This window comes from Argopecten irradians, chromosome 2, assembly GCF_041381155.1.
Source record: "Argopecten irradians isolate NY chromosome 2, Ai_NY, whole genome shotgun sequence".
Taxonomy (NCBI): domain Eukaryota; kingdom Metazoa; phylum Mollusca; class Bivalvia; order Pectinida; family Pectinidae; genus Argopecten; species Argopecten irradians.
Window position 1 is genome coordinate 11,565,050 of NC_091135.1, and position 14,314 is coordinate 11,579,363.

The 14,314-nt window shown below is 38.9% G+C and overlaps 1 protein-coding gene and 1 non-coding gene across 2 annotated transcripts; one reads left to right on the forward strand and one right to left on the reverse strand.

The window, feature by feature from the left end:
* Nucleotides 1–572: 572 nt before the first annotated feature.
* Nucleotides 573–11,484, forward strand: LOC138314454 (probable serine/threonine-protein kinase DDB_G0277165). Its single transcript, XM_069254801.1, has 8 exons — nucleotides 573–1,241; nucleotides 1,784–1,877; nucleotides 2,218–2,343; nucleotides 2,777–2,900; nucleotides 4,385–4,513; nucleotides 4,902–5,251; nucleotides 8,872–9,010; nucleotides 9,297–11,484. The coding sequence occupies exons 1-8, from the start codon at nucleotides 613–615 to the stop codon at nucleotides 9,815–9,817; spliced, it is 2,112 nt and encodes a 703-aa protein (XP_069110902.1). The 5' UTR covers nucleotides 573–612; the 3' UTR covers nucleotides 9,818–11,484.
* Nucleotides 11,485–14,160: 2,676 nt separating this feature from the next.
* On the reverse strand, nucleotides 14,161–14,289 carry LOC138317106 (U8 small nucleolar RNA). The gene has a single exon (XR_011207726.1). It is a non-coding gene; the product is annotated as a U8 small nucleolar RNA (small nucleolar RNA).
* Nucleotides 14,290–14,314: the final 25 nt, after the last annotated feature.

The window sequence follows — 14,314 nt, forward strand, 5'->3', positions numbered from 1 at the left end:
ATAGAAATATTCTAAAATCATTTAATTATGTTAAAATAATAGAAAAATTTCTCTTCTTAAAGAAAAATAGCACTTTCAACATGTTTTTGGCATGAATAACAAGAAAAAGGTGATTTTTAGCTCACCTGGCCCGAAGGCAGAAGATATACTGGCAGGCGACCAGTTCTCGCCAAGTACCAATTCTCCTACCAATTCTCGTGCCAGTACCAAAGTCATCTTCTGATAGAAGACACTACCATATGCTGATTTCCATAAAAGATTGTCTGAAAATTCATGTCTGATCATACAAATACACATGCGATGGTGAGATTTGGTACTTTATGAGAACTGGTCCCTCCATCTGTTTTAGAGTTATGTCCCTTTATTACAAAAGAGTGGACTCAGGAGGTATAAGATGGCCTTACTTCCTAAATGTTTATTTAGATGTAAAGGAACATCTGTGGCATTTGTAGGTTTTGTACATAAATAACCACGATACAGGGCCTCTAGGTCTCTTGTCCACCAAGCAAAATGTATCTTAATTACTTAACTTATGAACAAAACTAAAAAAAAAATTTTTTTGTTTTCATGCAGATCAACTACCTTACTACTGCAAACTGTGTGCTGACACTAATGACAGCGGTAAACATCATGGAGACTGAGAACAGTTACTCGGGGAATTCGGCCCATCATCTGAATCCAAGGAGTTCCAAAGGTGTTCAAATAGTTGAACGATCACATAGTGCCCCTAACAGGAAAATTCTGCAGCCAGGAGACTGTACTGTGGATAGATTGTCAAGTTCTAGTCCTAATATTGGATGTGGACAACCAAATTCTGAATATGTCCAAGGGAAGACTTTTATTGAACAAAATTTAATGATTAAAATATATCCTAGGACTAATAATTTGAGTAAACAGAGAGGAAATAAAGTACTTCCCCCTGAACAAGGTGATAGAAAATCAGACAAAGTATTCAATAACACTGCTGCTAGTAAAGTGTTTGACACAGGGATAAACTATTGTCACTCCGCTGGCGTCCATGTTGATAATACTACTGAGTCGATGCCGCCTATTGATCATGACTTGACACAAAAGCCCAGACTACCATCCTTGCCATTTGAAAAAATAAACGAAGATGACAGGGAAGAGGAAGAGAGGATGGAAGTGGAAGAGGAAGTGGTCACTGATCGGGCGGAGAAAGAAGTGTTGGAGGAAAAACAAGAGAAGAATACATGTGTTCCAGTTACAAAATTCAGACCAGGGTAGGTACTAACTGTTTTCGCGAGTGCTTATATAACGCGATACTGAAAACGTGGAAATTTTCGCGAGTGCTTATATAACGCGATTTACATGCATACAACTTTTGCAGTGTTGTTATATAATTATCTTTCATTCTTTTGACAACCAAGTTTAAAGTTTATAGATGTACATAATCTTATGCGAGGGGGGGATTTTATCAATCAAGTGACCTTTGCGTAATTATAGCGAAAATTCCCCCTCACGTAAATTTACACATTTACTGTTAAATCAATTTGTATTGGCTGAAGTCAAAACAGGCCATGGCTATATTTTTGGTGAACTACACATAAAAAACGGTATTAGATGCGACCAACTTTGGATGAAAAGTTATTATCGTATTCGACCCAATAGGCACCCCCATCCCTATAACCGCCCCTCGAGCTCCGCTTTTTCAGGCTTCAATTTCACTTACTTTGAATTAAATGCAGACTGAAAATATGAATTACTTTGTCCTTATTTGCATGGATTTTTTAATTTTTTTTTTATTGTCTTGATCACATTACAGATTCACTGTGTATGGAACTAAAAATGCTTTGGTGGATATGGTCCTACAAATGGTAGCCCTGCCTGATGAGGAAACAGGAATTTTCACCAAACAGGTAATTTTATGTGATGTAAATTTTATATATAAATGAGATCATTTGTCAATAATTCTTTTGAAATAGATCACGAAACTTCGATCCATGAAATATTGAGAAATGTTTGAACGATATATATACCTTTAAATATGTATCATGAAAATTCTTGTTTTTAGATCAAATTGCGAAAATTTTGGTCCACGAAAATAACCAGCTAAACATATATAGTTTATGTGTAATTGTTATCATATTGACTCCGGTGTGTTGATGATTTTTCCCTGGGTACTTTATCTCCTTTCCCCGAGTATCCCTCTCATGTCCTTGTAAGATAACTCTAAACATACTGCATGTATACCTGCAGAGTTTTTGGTTCCTGAGCTCAGAAGATCGCAGAGAAGTCATCCGAAAGAAAATGCTTGGACGAGGCACATTTGGCAAAGTGAACCTGTATGTCCACGATGACACGGACTATGTCAGTAAACAGATGGTGAGTAGGGATCAAGACCTGACCATATCCCTTTAACGACCACATTAATTAGGGATCTCATTATAGTGACATTTTAAGGCCACCATCATCAGATGACGGGGTATTCAAATCAGTTTTCATCCATGATCAGTCATTCCATCCCTCTGTCTATAATCAGTTCTTGTTGTATTTGTCGGAATTTCCTAGAATGTTCCTTTATGTGTCTACCGGTAGTTATGCATATTGTAGTTTGGTTTGAAACAAGAATGCTGGTCATAACATGCAGCCCTCTTTGATTTTGATAATGAAGTTTGTTATCTTTTGTTCTCATAAAGTACTAAATGGGTTTTCTCACACTTAAAAATTTGTTTTGAAAACGTTTTTAACAGTAATTGCACAAATAAGATTGAATTGATTACGCTTTTAAAATGAACGTATTTCTTATTTTTCCTAGATTACAAGTGATTTCCAGAAAAATGAAGTTGTGTTAACTGCTAAACTGAACAGTCCCTACATTGTCCAAACCTACGGGTTGGTGGTTCGTAACAAAATTCCGGAGATTATCATGGAGTACGGAGGTAATTATGTTTTGTTTCTGTATATATAGACTTTCCAGTAATATATCTCACAAAATCTAAAGACCACTTGATAAACTAGTAAACAATGTGCTTTGTATATATCTGTATCTCAATACATGTTTGGAAAGTGTTTGTAGGAAAGTTGTTGCTCCCATACATTTTCAAACATTATTTTTGACTCAACAATTTCATAGTTTGTTGTAAAAAATCTAAAAGATATATCTGAAACACTGCCATACATATATGTACACACATGACCAGGTTATAGAGTATCATGAGCCTGTGGGGACAAACACAATTACTTTGTTATAAGTACGGTATTTAGTATTTGCATATTACAGAGTTATCTGCCCTTGCGGGTAGGTATTGATTATGACGTCAGGTGTTTGAGAGCGTAGGTATTGATTATGACGTCAGGTGTTTGAGAGCGTATCGTCATATTTTTCCGATGAAAAGGACGTGAATTGCGCACGCAAAATGATGATGTCACAATGGATACCTACCTACAAGGGAGCTAACTCTGTAGTATGCAAAGACGGAATAGTTTGTTATACACTTATTATTACTACGGACATCATATAGAACCAAAAGGGGAAATGAAAATGACTATGTTATAACCATGAATTTTTAGCTCACCTGTCCGTCAACATTTCCTTTAAATCGCTACTAGTCATAGAGTTCTGCATGGATTGTAACCAAATTTGGCCAGAAACATCCTTGGGGGAAGGGGAACAGAACTTGTATAAATTTTCGCTCTTACCCCCCGGGGGCAGGAGGGGCGGGGCCCAATAGGGGAAATAGAGGTAAATCCTATAAATCGCTACTTGTCCTAGAGTTCTGCATGGATTTTAACCAAATTTAGCCACAAACATCCTTGGGGGAAGGGGAACAGAACTTGTATAAATTTTGGCTCTGACCCCCCAGGGGCAGGAGGGGTGGGGCCCAATAGGGGAAATAGAGGTAAATCCTATAAATCGCTACTTGTCCTAGAGTTCTGCATGGATTGTAACCAAATTTGGCCAGAAACATCCTTGGGGGAAGGGGAACAGAACTTGTATAAATTTTGGCTCTTACCCCCCGGGGGCAGAAGGGGCAGGGCCCAATAGGGGAAATAGAGGTAAATCCTCTAAATCGCTACTTGTCCTAGAGTTCTGCATGGATTTTGGCCAAGGTTTGCCCAGAAACATCCATGGGGAAGGGGTTAACAGAATTCTTATAATATTTGGCTCTGACCCCCTGGAGCAGAAGGAGTGGGGCCCAATAGGGGAATTAGAGGTAAATATTCAAATTCCTTCAGAAAAGAAACAATGAACCTGTATTCAGAACATTACTAGGCATTACAAACCAGGTGAGCGATATAGGCCCTCTGGGCCTCTTGTTTGTAAGTGTTTTTGTTATGAATGTGTATTACTGTATATTGGGTTCGCTGTATCATCACATTCCTGTCATCTTTATTTATTTATTCAATTTTTTTTTATCCAAAGGTCAGTCGATGTTACAGATGGCCAGGTTAAGGCGATTCCAGGACAGAGACGTATGGGATCTGACCTACCAGGGATTGTGTGGACTGCAGTATCTGGACGAGTGTGACATCCGTCACAATGACATCAAACGTAAATAATCTCCTCATAGACTGATTCATAGCATACCCTAAAATCTTGATAATAAGCCACGGCTTATATTCTTTTTTTGGTAGGAAATCCCAGGCTTATTTTCAGGGCTGTCCTGTTTTCAAGCCTGTCATCTTATTTTCAAAGTCATTTATCCTGTATATGATAGACTTACTTATGAGACCAGCAATTGCAGATTTAAAAATTGACCTATCAGTATAATTGATGTAAATATTAATTCGTGGAGATAAATTTTCGCGAATTTACTGGGATTGCGAAATTTGCGAAAGTAAATCGCACACGAAAGAAAGTTGCTTTACAGTACTGTGCAATTTGCTTTGTCATTAGGAGGTTTCCTAGAATGTATTTGTTTACTGGTATTCATTTGTAGCTGATAACATACTGCTGATGACGGATGGGAACCAATATCTTCTAAAGATCGCTGACTTTGGTGCTGCAAAAACAGCGGATGAGAAAAATGATATGGTTGGTTGGACAATTGAATACCTCAGCCCTGAGCGTGCATGGATCGTTCTTCTGGCTAAATTTCCACATCAGCTGACACCCACTGGACTGGAAGAAAGTGACATCAGCGGTAAAGCTGATATATTTGCATTAGCATTGACAATGATGTATGCTTATGAGAGAGCACATGTGCTCATCAAACATATTACCAAGGGAGACAACTTTTACCGTGAGGAGGACAAACAACAGGAACATCAAGTGAACATCCTTGTGGAGGTAAATATTAAAACAAAGTTTTTAGGGTTCTCTGTAACTATTTAAAGCATGTTGTGGCTGTTCAAGTTTTAGATACTTTATGAAAATTTAAATATACGTACAGAAACATATATGGATTTGAAAACAACATGGTCATCACACTCAGCTTATTATTTTGGATTTGATAACTGAGATTTGCTGCTATATACCGTAAACAAGATTTCTTTCATGTGAGATATAATTTCACGAGTTAAGGAAAGTTTATTTCCTTGAACATATGTCTGCATCACTTATATAAATTTTATAAGGTTTACCATTCAATTTTAAATCCGCGACTGAATCTTTGTTTTGAAATGGAAATTGCAAAATTGAGTTGACGCAAAAGAAAGGTGGTTTGCAATACTTTCTCTGAGTGTGTAAATACTTTAAAGGAAAGATCTCTCTCTTCTTTTGACTGGCGTACATCTCCCTCTTCTTTTGTCCGACGTACATCTCCCTCTTTTTTTGACTGGCGTTCATATCCCTCTTCTTTTGTCCGACATACATCTCCCTCTTCTTTTGACTGGCGTACATCTCCCTCTTCTTTTGACTTGTGTACATCTCCCTCTTCTTTTGACTGGTGTACATCTCCCTCTTCTTTTGACTGGCGTACATCTCCCTCTTCTTTTGTCCGACGTACATCTCCCTCTTCTTTTGACTGGCGTACATCTCCCTCTTCTTTTGTCCGACGTACATCTCCCTCTTCTTTTGACTGGCGTACATCTCCCTCTTCTTTTGACTGGCGTACATCTCCCTCTTCTTTTGACTGGCGTACATCTCCCTCTTCTTTTGACTGGCGTACATCTCCCTCTTCTTTTGTCCGACGTACATCTCCCTCTTCTTTTGACTGGCGTACATCTCCCTCTTCTTTTGTCCGACGTACATCTCCCTCTTCTTTTGACTGGCGTACATCTCCCTCTTCTTTTGACTGGCGTACATCTCCCTCTTCTTTTGTCCGACGTACATCTCCCTCTTCTTTTGACTGGCGTACATCTCCCTCTTCTTTTGTCCGACGTACATCTCCCTCTTCTTTTGACTGGCCTACATCTCCCTCTTCTTTTGACTGGCGTACATCTCCCTCTTCTTTTGACTGGCGTACATCTCCCTCTTCTTTTGACTGGCGTACATCTCCCTCTTCTTTTGACTGGCGTACATCTCCCTCTTCTTTTGTCCGACGTACATCTCCCTCTTCTTTTGACCGGCCTACATCTCCCTCTTCTTTTGACCATCGTAGATCTCCCTCTTCTTTTGACTGGCGTACATCTCCCTCTTCTTTTGACCATCGTCGATCTCTCTCTTCTTTTGACCGGCGTACATCTCCCTCTTCTTTTGACTGGCGTACATCTCCCTCTTCTTTTGACCGGCGTACATCTCCCTCTTCTTTTGACCGGCGTACATCTCCCTCTTCTTTTGACTGGCGTACATCTCCCTCTTCTTTTGACCGGCGTACATCTCCCTCTTCTTTTGACCGACGTACATCTCCCTCTTCTTTTGACCGGCCTACATCTCCCTCTTCTTTTGACCATCGTACATCTCCCTCTTCTTTTGACTGGCGTACATCTCCCTCTTCTTTTGACCATCGTCGATCTCTCTCTTCTTTTGACTGACGTACATCTCCCTCTTCTTTTGACTGGCGTACATCTCCCTCTTCTTTTGACTGGCGTACATCTCCCTCTTCTTTTGACCGACGTACATCTCCCTCTTCTTTTGACTGGCGTACATCTCCCTCTTCTTTTGACCGGCGTACATCTCCCTCTTCTTTTGACCGACGTACATCTCCCTTTCCTTTTAACTGGCGTACATATCCCTCTTCTTTTGACTGGCGTACATCTACCTCTTCTTTTAACTGACGTACATCTCCCTCTTCTTTTAACTGACGTACATCTCCCTCTTCTTTTGACTGGCGTACATCTACCTCTTCTTTTGACTGGCGTACATCTACCTCTTCTTTTGACTGACGTACATCTCCCTCTTCTTTTGACCCACGTAGATCTCCCTTCTTTTGACCATCGTAGATCTCCCTCTTCTTTTGACCATCATAGATATCCCTCTTCTTTTAACTGACGTACATCTCCCTCTTCTTTTGACCGGCGTACATCTCCCTCTTCTTTTGACTGGCGTACATCTCCCTCTTCTTTTGACTGACGTACATCTCCCTCTTCTTTTGACTGACGTACATCTCCCTCTTCTTTTGACCATCGTCGATCTCTCTCTTCTTTTGACTGGCGTACATCTCCCTCTTCTTTTGACTGGCGTACATCTCCCTCTTCTTTTGACCGACGTACATCTCCCTCTTCTTTTGACCATCGTAGATGTCTCTCTTCTTTTGACCGATGTACATCTCCCTCTTCTTTTGACCGACGTACATCTCCCTTTCCTTTTAACTGATGTACATCTCCCTCTTCTTTTGACTGGCGTACATCTCCCTCTTCTTTTGACCGACGTACATCTCCCTCTTCTTTTGACCGACGTACATCTCCCTTTCCTTTTAACTGATGTACATCTCCCTCTTCTTTTGACTGGCGTACATCTCCCTCTTCTTTTGACCGACGTACATCTCCCTCTTCTTTTAACTGATGTACATCTCCCTCTTCTTTTGACTGGCGTACATCTCCCTCTTCTTTTGACCGGCGTACATCTCCCTCTTCTTTTGACTGGCGTACATCTCCCTCTTCTTTTGACCCACGTAGATCTCCCTTCTTTTGACCGACGTAGATCTCCCTCTTCTTTTGACCATCATAGATATCCCTCTTCTTTTAACTGACGTACATCTCCCTCTTCTTTTGACTGGCGTACATCTACCTCTTCTTTTGACTGGCGTACATCTACCTCTTCTTTTGACTGACGTACATCTCCCTCTTCTTTTGACCAACGTACATCTCCCACTTCTTTTGACCATCGTCAATCTCTCTCTTCTTTTGACTGGCGTACATATCCCTCTTTTTTTGACTGGCGTTCATATCCCTCTTCTTTTGACTGGCGTACATCTCCCTCTTCTTTTGACCATCGTAGATCTCTCTCTTCTTTTGACCAATGTACATCTCCCTCTTCTTTTGACCGACGTACATCTCCCTTTCCTTTTGACCGATGTACATCTCCCTCTTCTTTTGACTGACGTACATCTCCCTCTTCTTTTGACCATCGTAGATCTCCCTCTTCTTTTGACTGGCGTACATCTCCCTCTTCTTTTGACTGGCGTACATCTACCTCTTCTTTTGACCTACGTAGATCTCCCTTCTTTTGACCGACGTAGATCTCTCTCTTCTTTTGACTGGCGTACATCTCCCTCTTCTTTTGACTGGCGTACATCTACCTCTTCTTTTGACCCACGTAGATCTCCCTTCTTTTGACCGACGTAGATCTCCCTTCTTTTGACCGACGTACATCTCCCTCTTCTTTTGACTGGCGTACATTTCCCTCTTCTTTTGACCGGCGTACATCTTCCTCCTCTTTTGACCGACGTAAATAATTCAATGGTGGATACCAAGATCCCCTCTGAGATATCTTGTTATAATTCATGACATATGAGATCAAAAATCAATTCAAAATATAACATTGAAATTGTTTGAATATGTTTTCTGACTAATATGTTATGTTTACAGCTCTGCTCCAATCACGACCTCGCTTTGAGCCTAATGCCCAAATCTGTCAGTACAGATATGAGGTTTGTTCTAAACAAGATGCTGCAGGGCGACGTCAAAAAGAGGTGCGACGCCACAGAGGGCAAAAACTGGATGAATTGTAAGTTCCTTCACATTTTGTTGTGATCCTTTGTTCAGGTTTTTGTCATCACAGACATTAAACACAGAAAAGCACGTCTTAGTCTGAATGTATGCTGTTAATGTGTCACAGTTTGTGGAAATAATTGAAACATAAAGAAATTATATAAATATAATTTTTTTTTTTTTTTTTAGATTATTTGCCTGAACTGTCAGAATTAACAGATATTTTACAAACAACAAAACGTTTGAAACCATATTTGTACAATGTTGATAAATATCTTCAAAATATGATATTTTCATTCCAGTCTTGTCCAATTTGGCCATTCAGCAGAGAGAAAAGGGGGTAAAAATTCAAAATTCAAATCAACCTTCAGAAGTTAGTACAGTTCAAACTCAAACTGAGGGCAGTATCAAACCTAGCTACAAAAAGGTGGTACCACATGTGGGGAAGGTGTCTCAGTCTGCTGTCAAGGCAGCACCACAACCGACAGAGGAGGAAAAAGGATGGGTGAAGGATTGTAAAAACGCAACAATGGAGACCATGGCCAATCTGCCGTCTGGTCTGAAGACACGAATGGTGAAGAGGAAGCTACGGAATAAGTTGTCAACGGGGAAAAAGATCAAAACACATCACTCCAAGAAAAAGCATGAGAGTACAAAGAACCGTGAGAGAGCTGATCATCCCAGTGTCATTGTGATAGATGATAACGACGAGAAGGATCAAGAAGAAGGCAATACAGAGAAGGATTTGGAGGTTGTTGAGAATGAGGAGATCGAAAATAAAAACGGCAATATTCCCAATTTTCTGGTGGATATGGCAATTTGAAGAGATTATAACATAGAGGGCCATTTTCATTCATTTGAACCAACCGTTCGACCGTTTGTTAAAGTAATTATTTTAAGTATAAATCGTGACGGACCTGCAGTTTTTGATACAAGCCTGTGAAGGCTTAGTCAAGGCTCTTCTGAAAACAATATGAAATCACCAGATCCATCTTGAATTTATAATCATACAACTAGGTCCAACTAGTATGTTAAGTAGCATCTTATTGATCAGACAATTAGCTCATTATTACTGAGTACTTATTTACAGTCTAAACACATAGTTGTTCTCTCAGTGCTATTGATATATCATGTATAATGATATATAATCATGTATAATCATATATAATATATATAATCATATATCTATTAACAGAACTGAAGTCTGTAATGTCATCAGCGTGGTAGTTTTCACAAGCTTAAAAATTACTAATGTCCATGTTCTCTCATTGACAGGCTTTTTTGGGCTGTACACACTTGAGACCATGACCAGTTGTTTATGCTCTTTTTAAAAAGATACATAAGGTATTTGACTCAATAAGCACCCAGGGTGCTTAAAAAATTGAACCCTAAAAAAGGGGGAGGGCTTATAGGGATGGGGGCGCTTATTGGGTCAAATATGGTATTTAAGGATTCATCTTACAGATGGCAACAAACATATACTATGGCGTGTGCTAGCTCTCCATAAATAGATTTGTTGCCGAGTTGATATTACCTTAATATGTGTACTTGCATCCCAGTTTTGGTTTTAGACAGAATAAAGCTAGTAACTGCTGTCACTGTGAGTGCTAGGCTATATATTTATAAATTGTGTATATGCTAATGCACCGTGGTCGAAGTGGTGCACTGTATTAATTCCAGAAATAGCGATCACCGAAGCATCATTATTTTATTGGTGCAGTTCAGGTCGTTTTCTCCAAAAAACATGATGTTATACTTGCAAACACGACGTCACAATGAATACCCGACCCTCAAGGAAAGACAACTCGGTAATATGCAAATGCAGAATACCGGTTGCAATATCAAAGACAAAACCACTGAAGTGTATTGGCTAATGGTAAATTGTGTAAATGTTAAAATCAAATCATTAATAGTAACCTCAAATATCGGTGTCCAAAATCTCAATCTTTTCTACTCTAAATAGGTGATCACTATTTCTGTAAATCAATACAGTTACAGTTTGACCACTGTGCAATGTATACTAAATGTAACTAGACTTTACAAAGCCGTAACTGAAGATGTAAATATATCCTGATGAACTGCATGATCAAATTGTTTCTGTTTATATAGGCCTGTAGAATGTCACGAGAACTGTTGGACACTTTATTAAGCTTTCTACCTTAACATAGGATCATTAGTTCTGTGTCATTTATCATACTTACTGTTACATACAATGTACATTTTACTGCACCTATGTAAGGTCATGCATTCACTCTGTATGTTATCAAGTTTAAATTGAGCTTTAACATGATTATCATCACTTATAGTCGTGATGTGATATGGACTGAAGAGAAAAACAAGGCATCATAAATTTGCTGATATGTTAGGTTGTAATAACCATATTCTATGTACATGATTATAATGTGTGAAATAAAAAAAAAAAGAATATATCAATGATATATGCTGTATATGTCTTTAAATTTGAAATAAATCATTATTCTTTTATCCAAACTGTTGGTACCATATTTACTTTTCCGGATAATAACTCCAGAACCGTTCAATTTGACTTCACAAAATCTGTACTGTATACATCGTTGCTAATATTCCTGGGGTTTTAATTATAATAAATTAACAGATTTACCTAAACCACGAAATTTAATACCTCTTGAAACTTTTCATGAAGCTTGCTTTTAGTGAGTTTTACATTTCAAACTCTGTCAGTAAATGACATTTTCAAAGGTTACAAAATTTATTCGCAGAACCAATTCCCTGTAAATAATTTCCAAACATTAAATTACAAATTTTTATACCCACGAAATTAAATTAAACAACTATACTGTATACATTATATATTTTATTTTCGAACAGATAGGAAAACAACATGGTTGACACTCACTCACTATATACCGGTATATACTTGGCCTGGATTTTGACAGTCAACGTTGGATATTAACATACATGTTCTGGGTTTTATTGCACTGAAACACAGATTCCCCTTCTATAGGTAGAATCATATTTCAATAGTGATTTTCCATTTGCCAAGAAGAGATTCTGCAAATTTACTTTAATTGCAAATTTTGTGCAAGCAAATTCCAAGAGAGAAAAATTAGTTTACATCATGCAGTAATTTTCACTTAATTAAAAAAGACAATGTGCATTTGGCAAACAAATCAAGTTCAATTCCAGTCCAGTATAATATGCCATCACCACTTTAGACCAAGTTTCAGAAGTTTAATTTTAAGGAATTCCTTAACTTAAAGATCTCCATATGAAAGCATCAGAGATTTTAAATCTACAGATATCTGGTATATTCGATATCAGTTACTATAAAAAAAACGGGAGGGAACATATCATGGTTTTAATTGTCTAATAAACTTTAAAACACACTATAGAAATACAATTCACACAGTGTAGTATGTATAGTAGTTTTATTGATCAACACCAACTAGACAAGCCTCTATGTGTAAGGCCTCAATTACAATACCAGATAGACAAGACTTTAGTAAGGCCTCAATTACAATACCAGCTAGACCAGTCTTTATTGAGGCCTCAATTACAATACCAGATAGGCAAGACCTTAGTAAGGCCTCAATTACAACACCAGTTAGACAAGCCTTTATTGAGGCCTCAATTGCAATACCAGATAGGCAAGCCTTTTGTAAGGCCTCAATTACAATACCAGCTAGGCGAGCATTAAGTGAGGCCTCAATTACAATACCAGCTAGGCGAGCCTTTAGTGAGGCCTCAATTACAATACCAGCTAGACAAGCCTCTATAGTGAGGCCTCAATTACAATACCATCTAGGTGAGCCTCTTTTGTAAGGCCTCAATTACAATACCAGCTAGACGAAGCCTTTATGTGTAAGGCCTCAATTACAACACCAGCTAGACAAGCCTTTATGTGTAAGGCCTCAATTACAACACCAGCTAGACAAGCCTTTATTTGTAAGGCCTCAATTACAACACCAGCTAGACAAGCCTTTAGTAAGGCCTCAATTACAATACCAGCTAGACCAGCCTTTAGTGAGGCCTCAATTACAACACCAGCTAGACGAGCCTTTAGTGAGGCCTCAATTACAACACCAGCTAGACAAGCCTTTAGTAAGGCCTCAATTACAATACCAGCTAGACGAGCCTTTAGTGAGGCCTCAATTACAATACCAGCTAGACGAGCCTTTAGTGAGGCCTCAATTACAACACCAGCTAGGCGAGCCTTTAGTGAGGCCTCAATTACAACACCAGCTAGACGAGCCTTTAGTAAGGCCTCAATTACAATACCAGCTAGGCGAGTCTTTAGTAAGGCCTCAATTACAATACCAGCTAGACGAACCTTTAGTGAGGCCTCAATTACAATACCAGCTAGACGAACCTTTAGTGAGGCCTCAATTACAATACCAGCTAGACGAGCCTTTAGTGAGGCCTCAATTACAACATCAGCTAGACAAGCCTTTAGTAAGGCCTCAATTACAACACCAGCTAGACAAGCCTTTAGTAAGGCCTCAATTACATTACCAAATAGACCAGCCTTTAGTGAGGCCTCAATTACAACACCAGCTAGGCGAGCCTTTAGTGAGGCCTTAATTATAACCCCCGACCCTAATTTTTTTCCACTTTTCTAAAGTCAGGATTTCTATCTCAGACTGCGGTTCCAGCCATTAATTTAGAGTGAAGGACACTAAAAAAAAAATTCTCCCGACCTAGCGACCCTATTTTTTTTTTCCAATGTAACCCTAAACAGACAACATATCGTATTCGACCTAGTAAGTGCTCATGTCCCTATAAGCGCCCCTCCCCCTTTTTGAGGCCTCAATTTCAATTGCCCAGGCATAAATTAAGACCAAAACTACACAAAAATATATAGATTTGCAATAAAATTTTGTTCTACTAGCACCCTTTCATTCTTTTCAATTTGTATACGCCCTGGGCGCTTGTTGGGTCACTGAAAAAAAAACTCCCCGGTAGCGACCCTTTTTTTTTGCCTCAATGTACCCTTGAAACACAGACATAATTACCAATATTTTATGGCTTTTACACTTTTCGATTCTAATGACTCGGAAATCTACTGTTTCAGCATTTATAATGTACAATTAACACCACAACGAGCCGCAATGCATGCTAATATTGTTTGATTTGATGGCGTGATTTCTTGCATGTATGTTTTATACATCTATATGTCTCAGTGGAATGGTCAGAAGTGAAGAAATGGGAGTTGCAGGCCCAAGTCTCCAGTGGGTTTTAAATCATCTGATCAGAACCCAACTTCATCACAAAGTCTGTAGCCCAGAGGGCTGCAGGTAAGAATTTCCTTACTGAGACAATTTTGAAATGGTGAAGAAAAGTT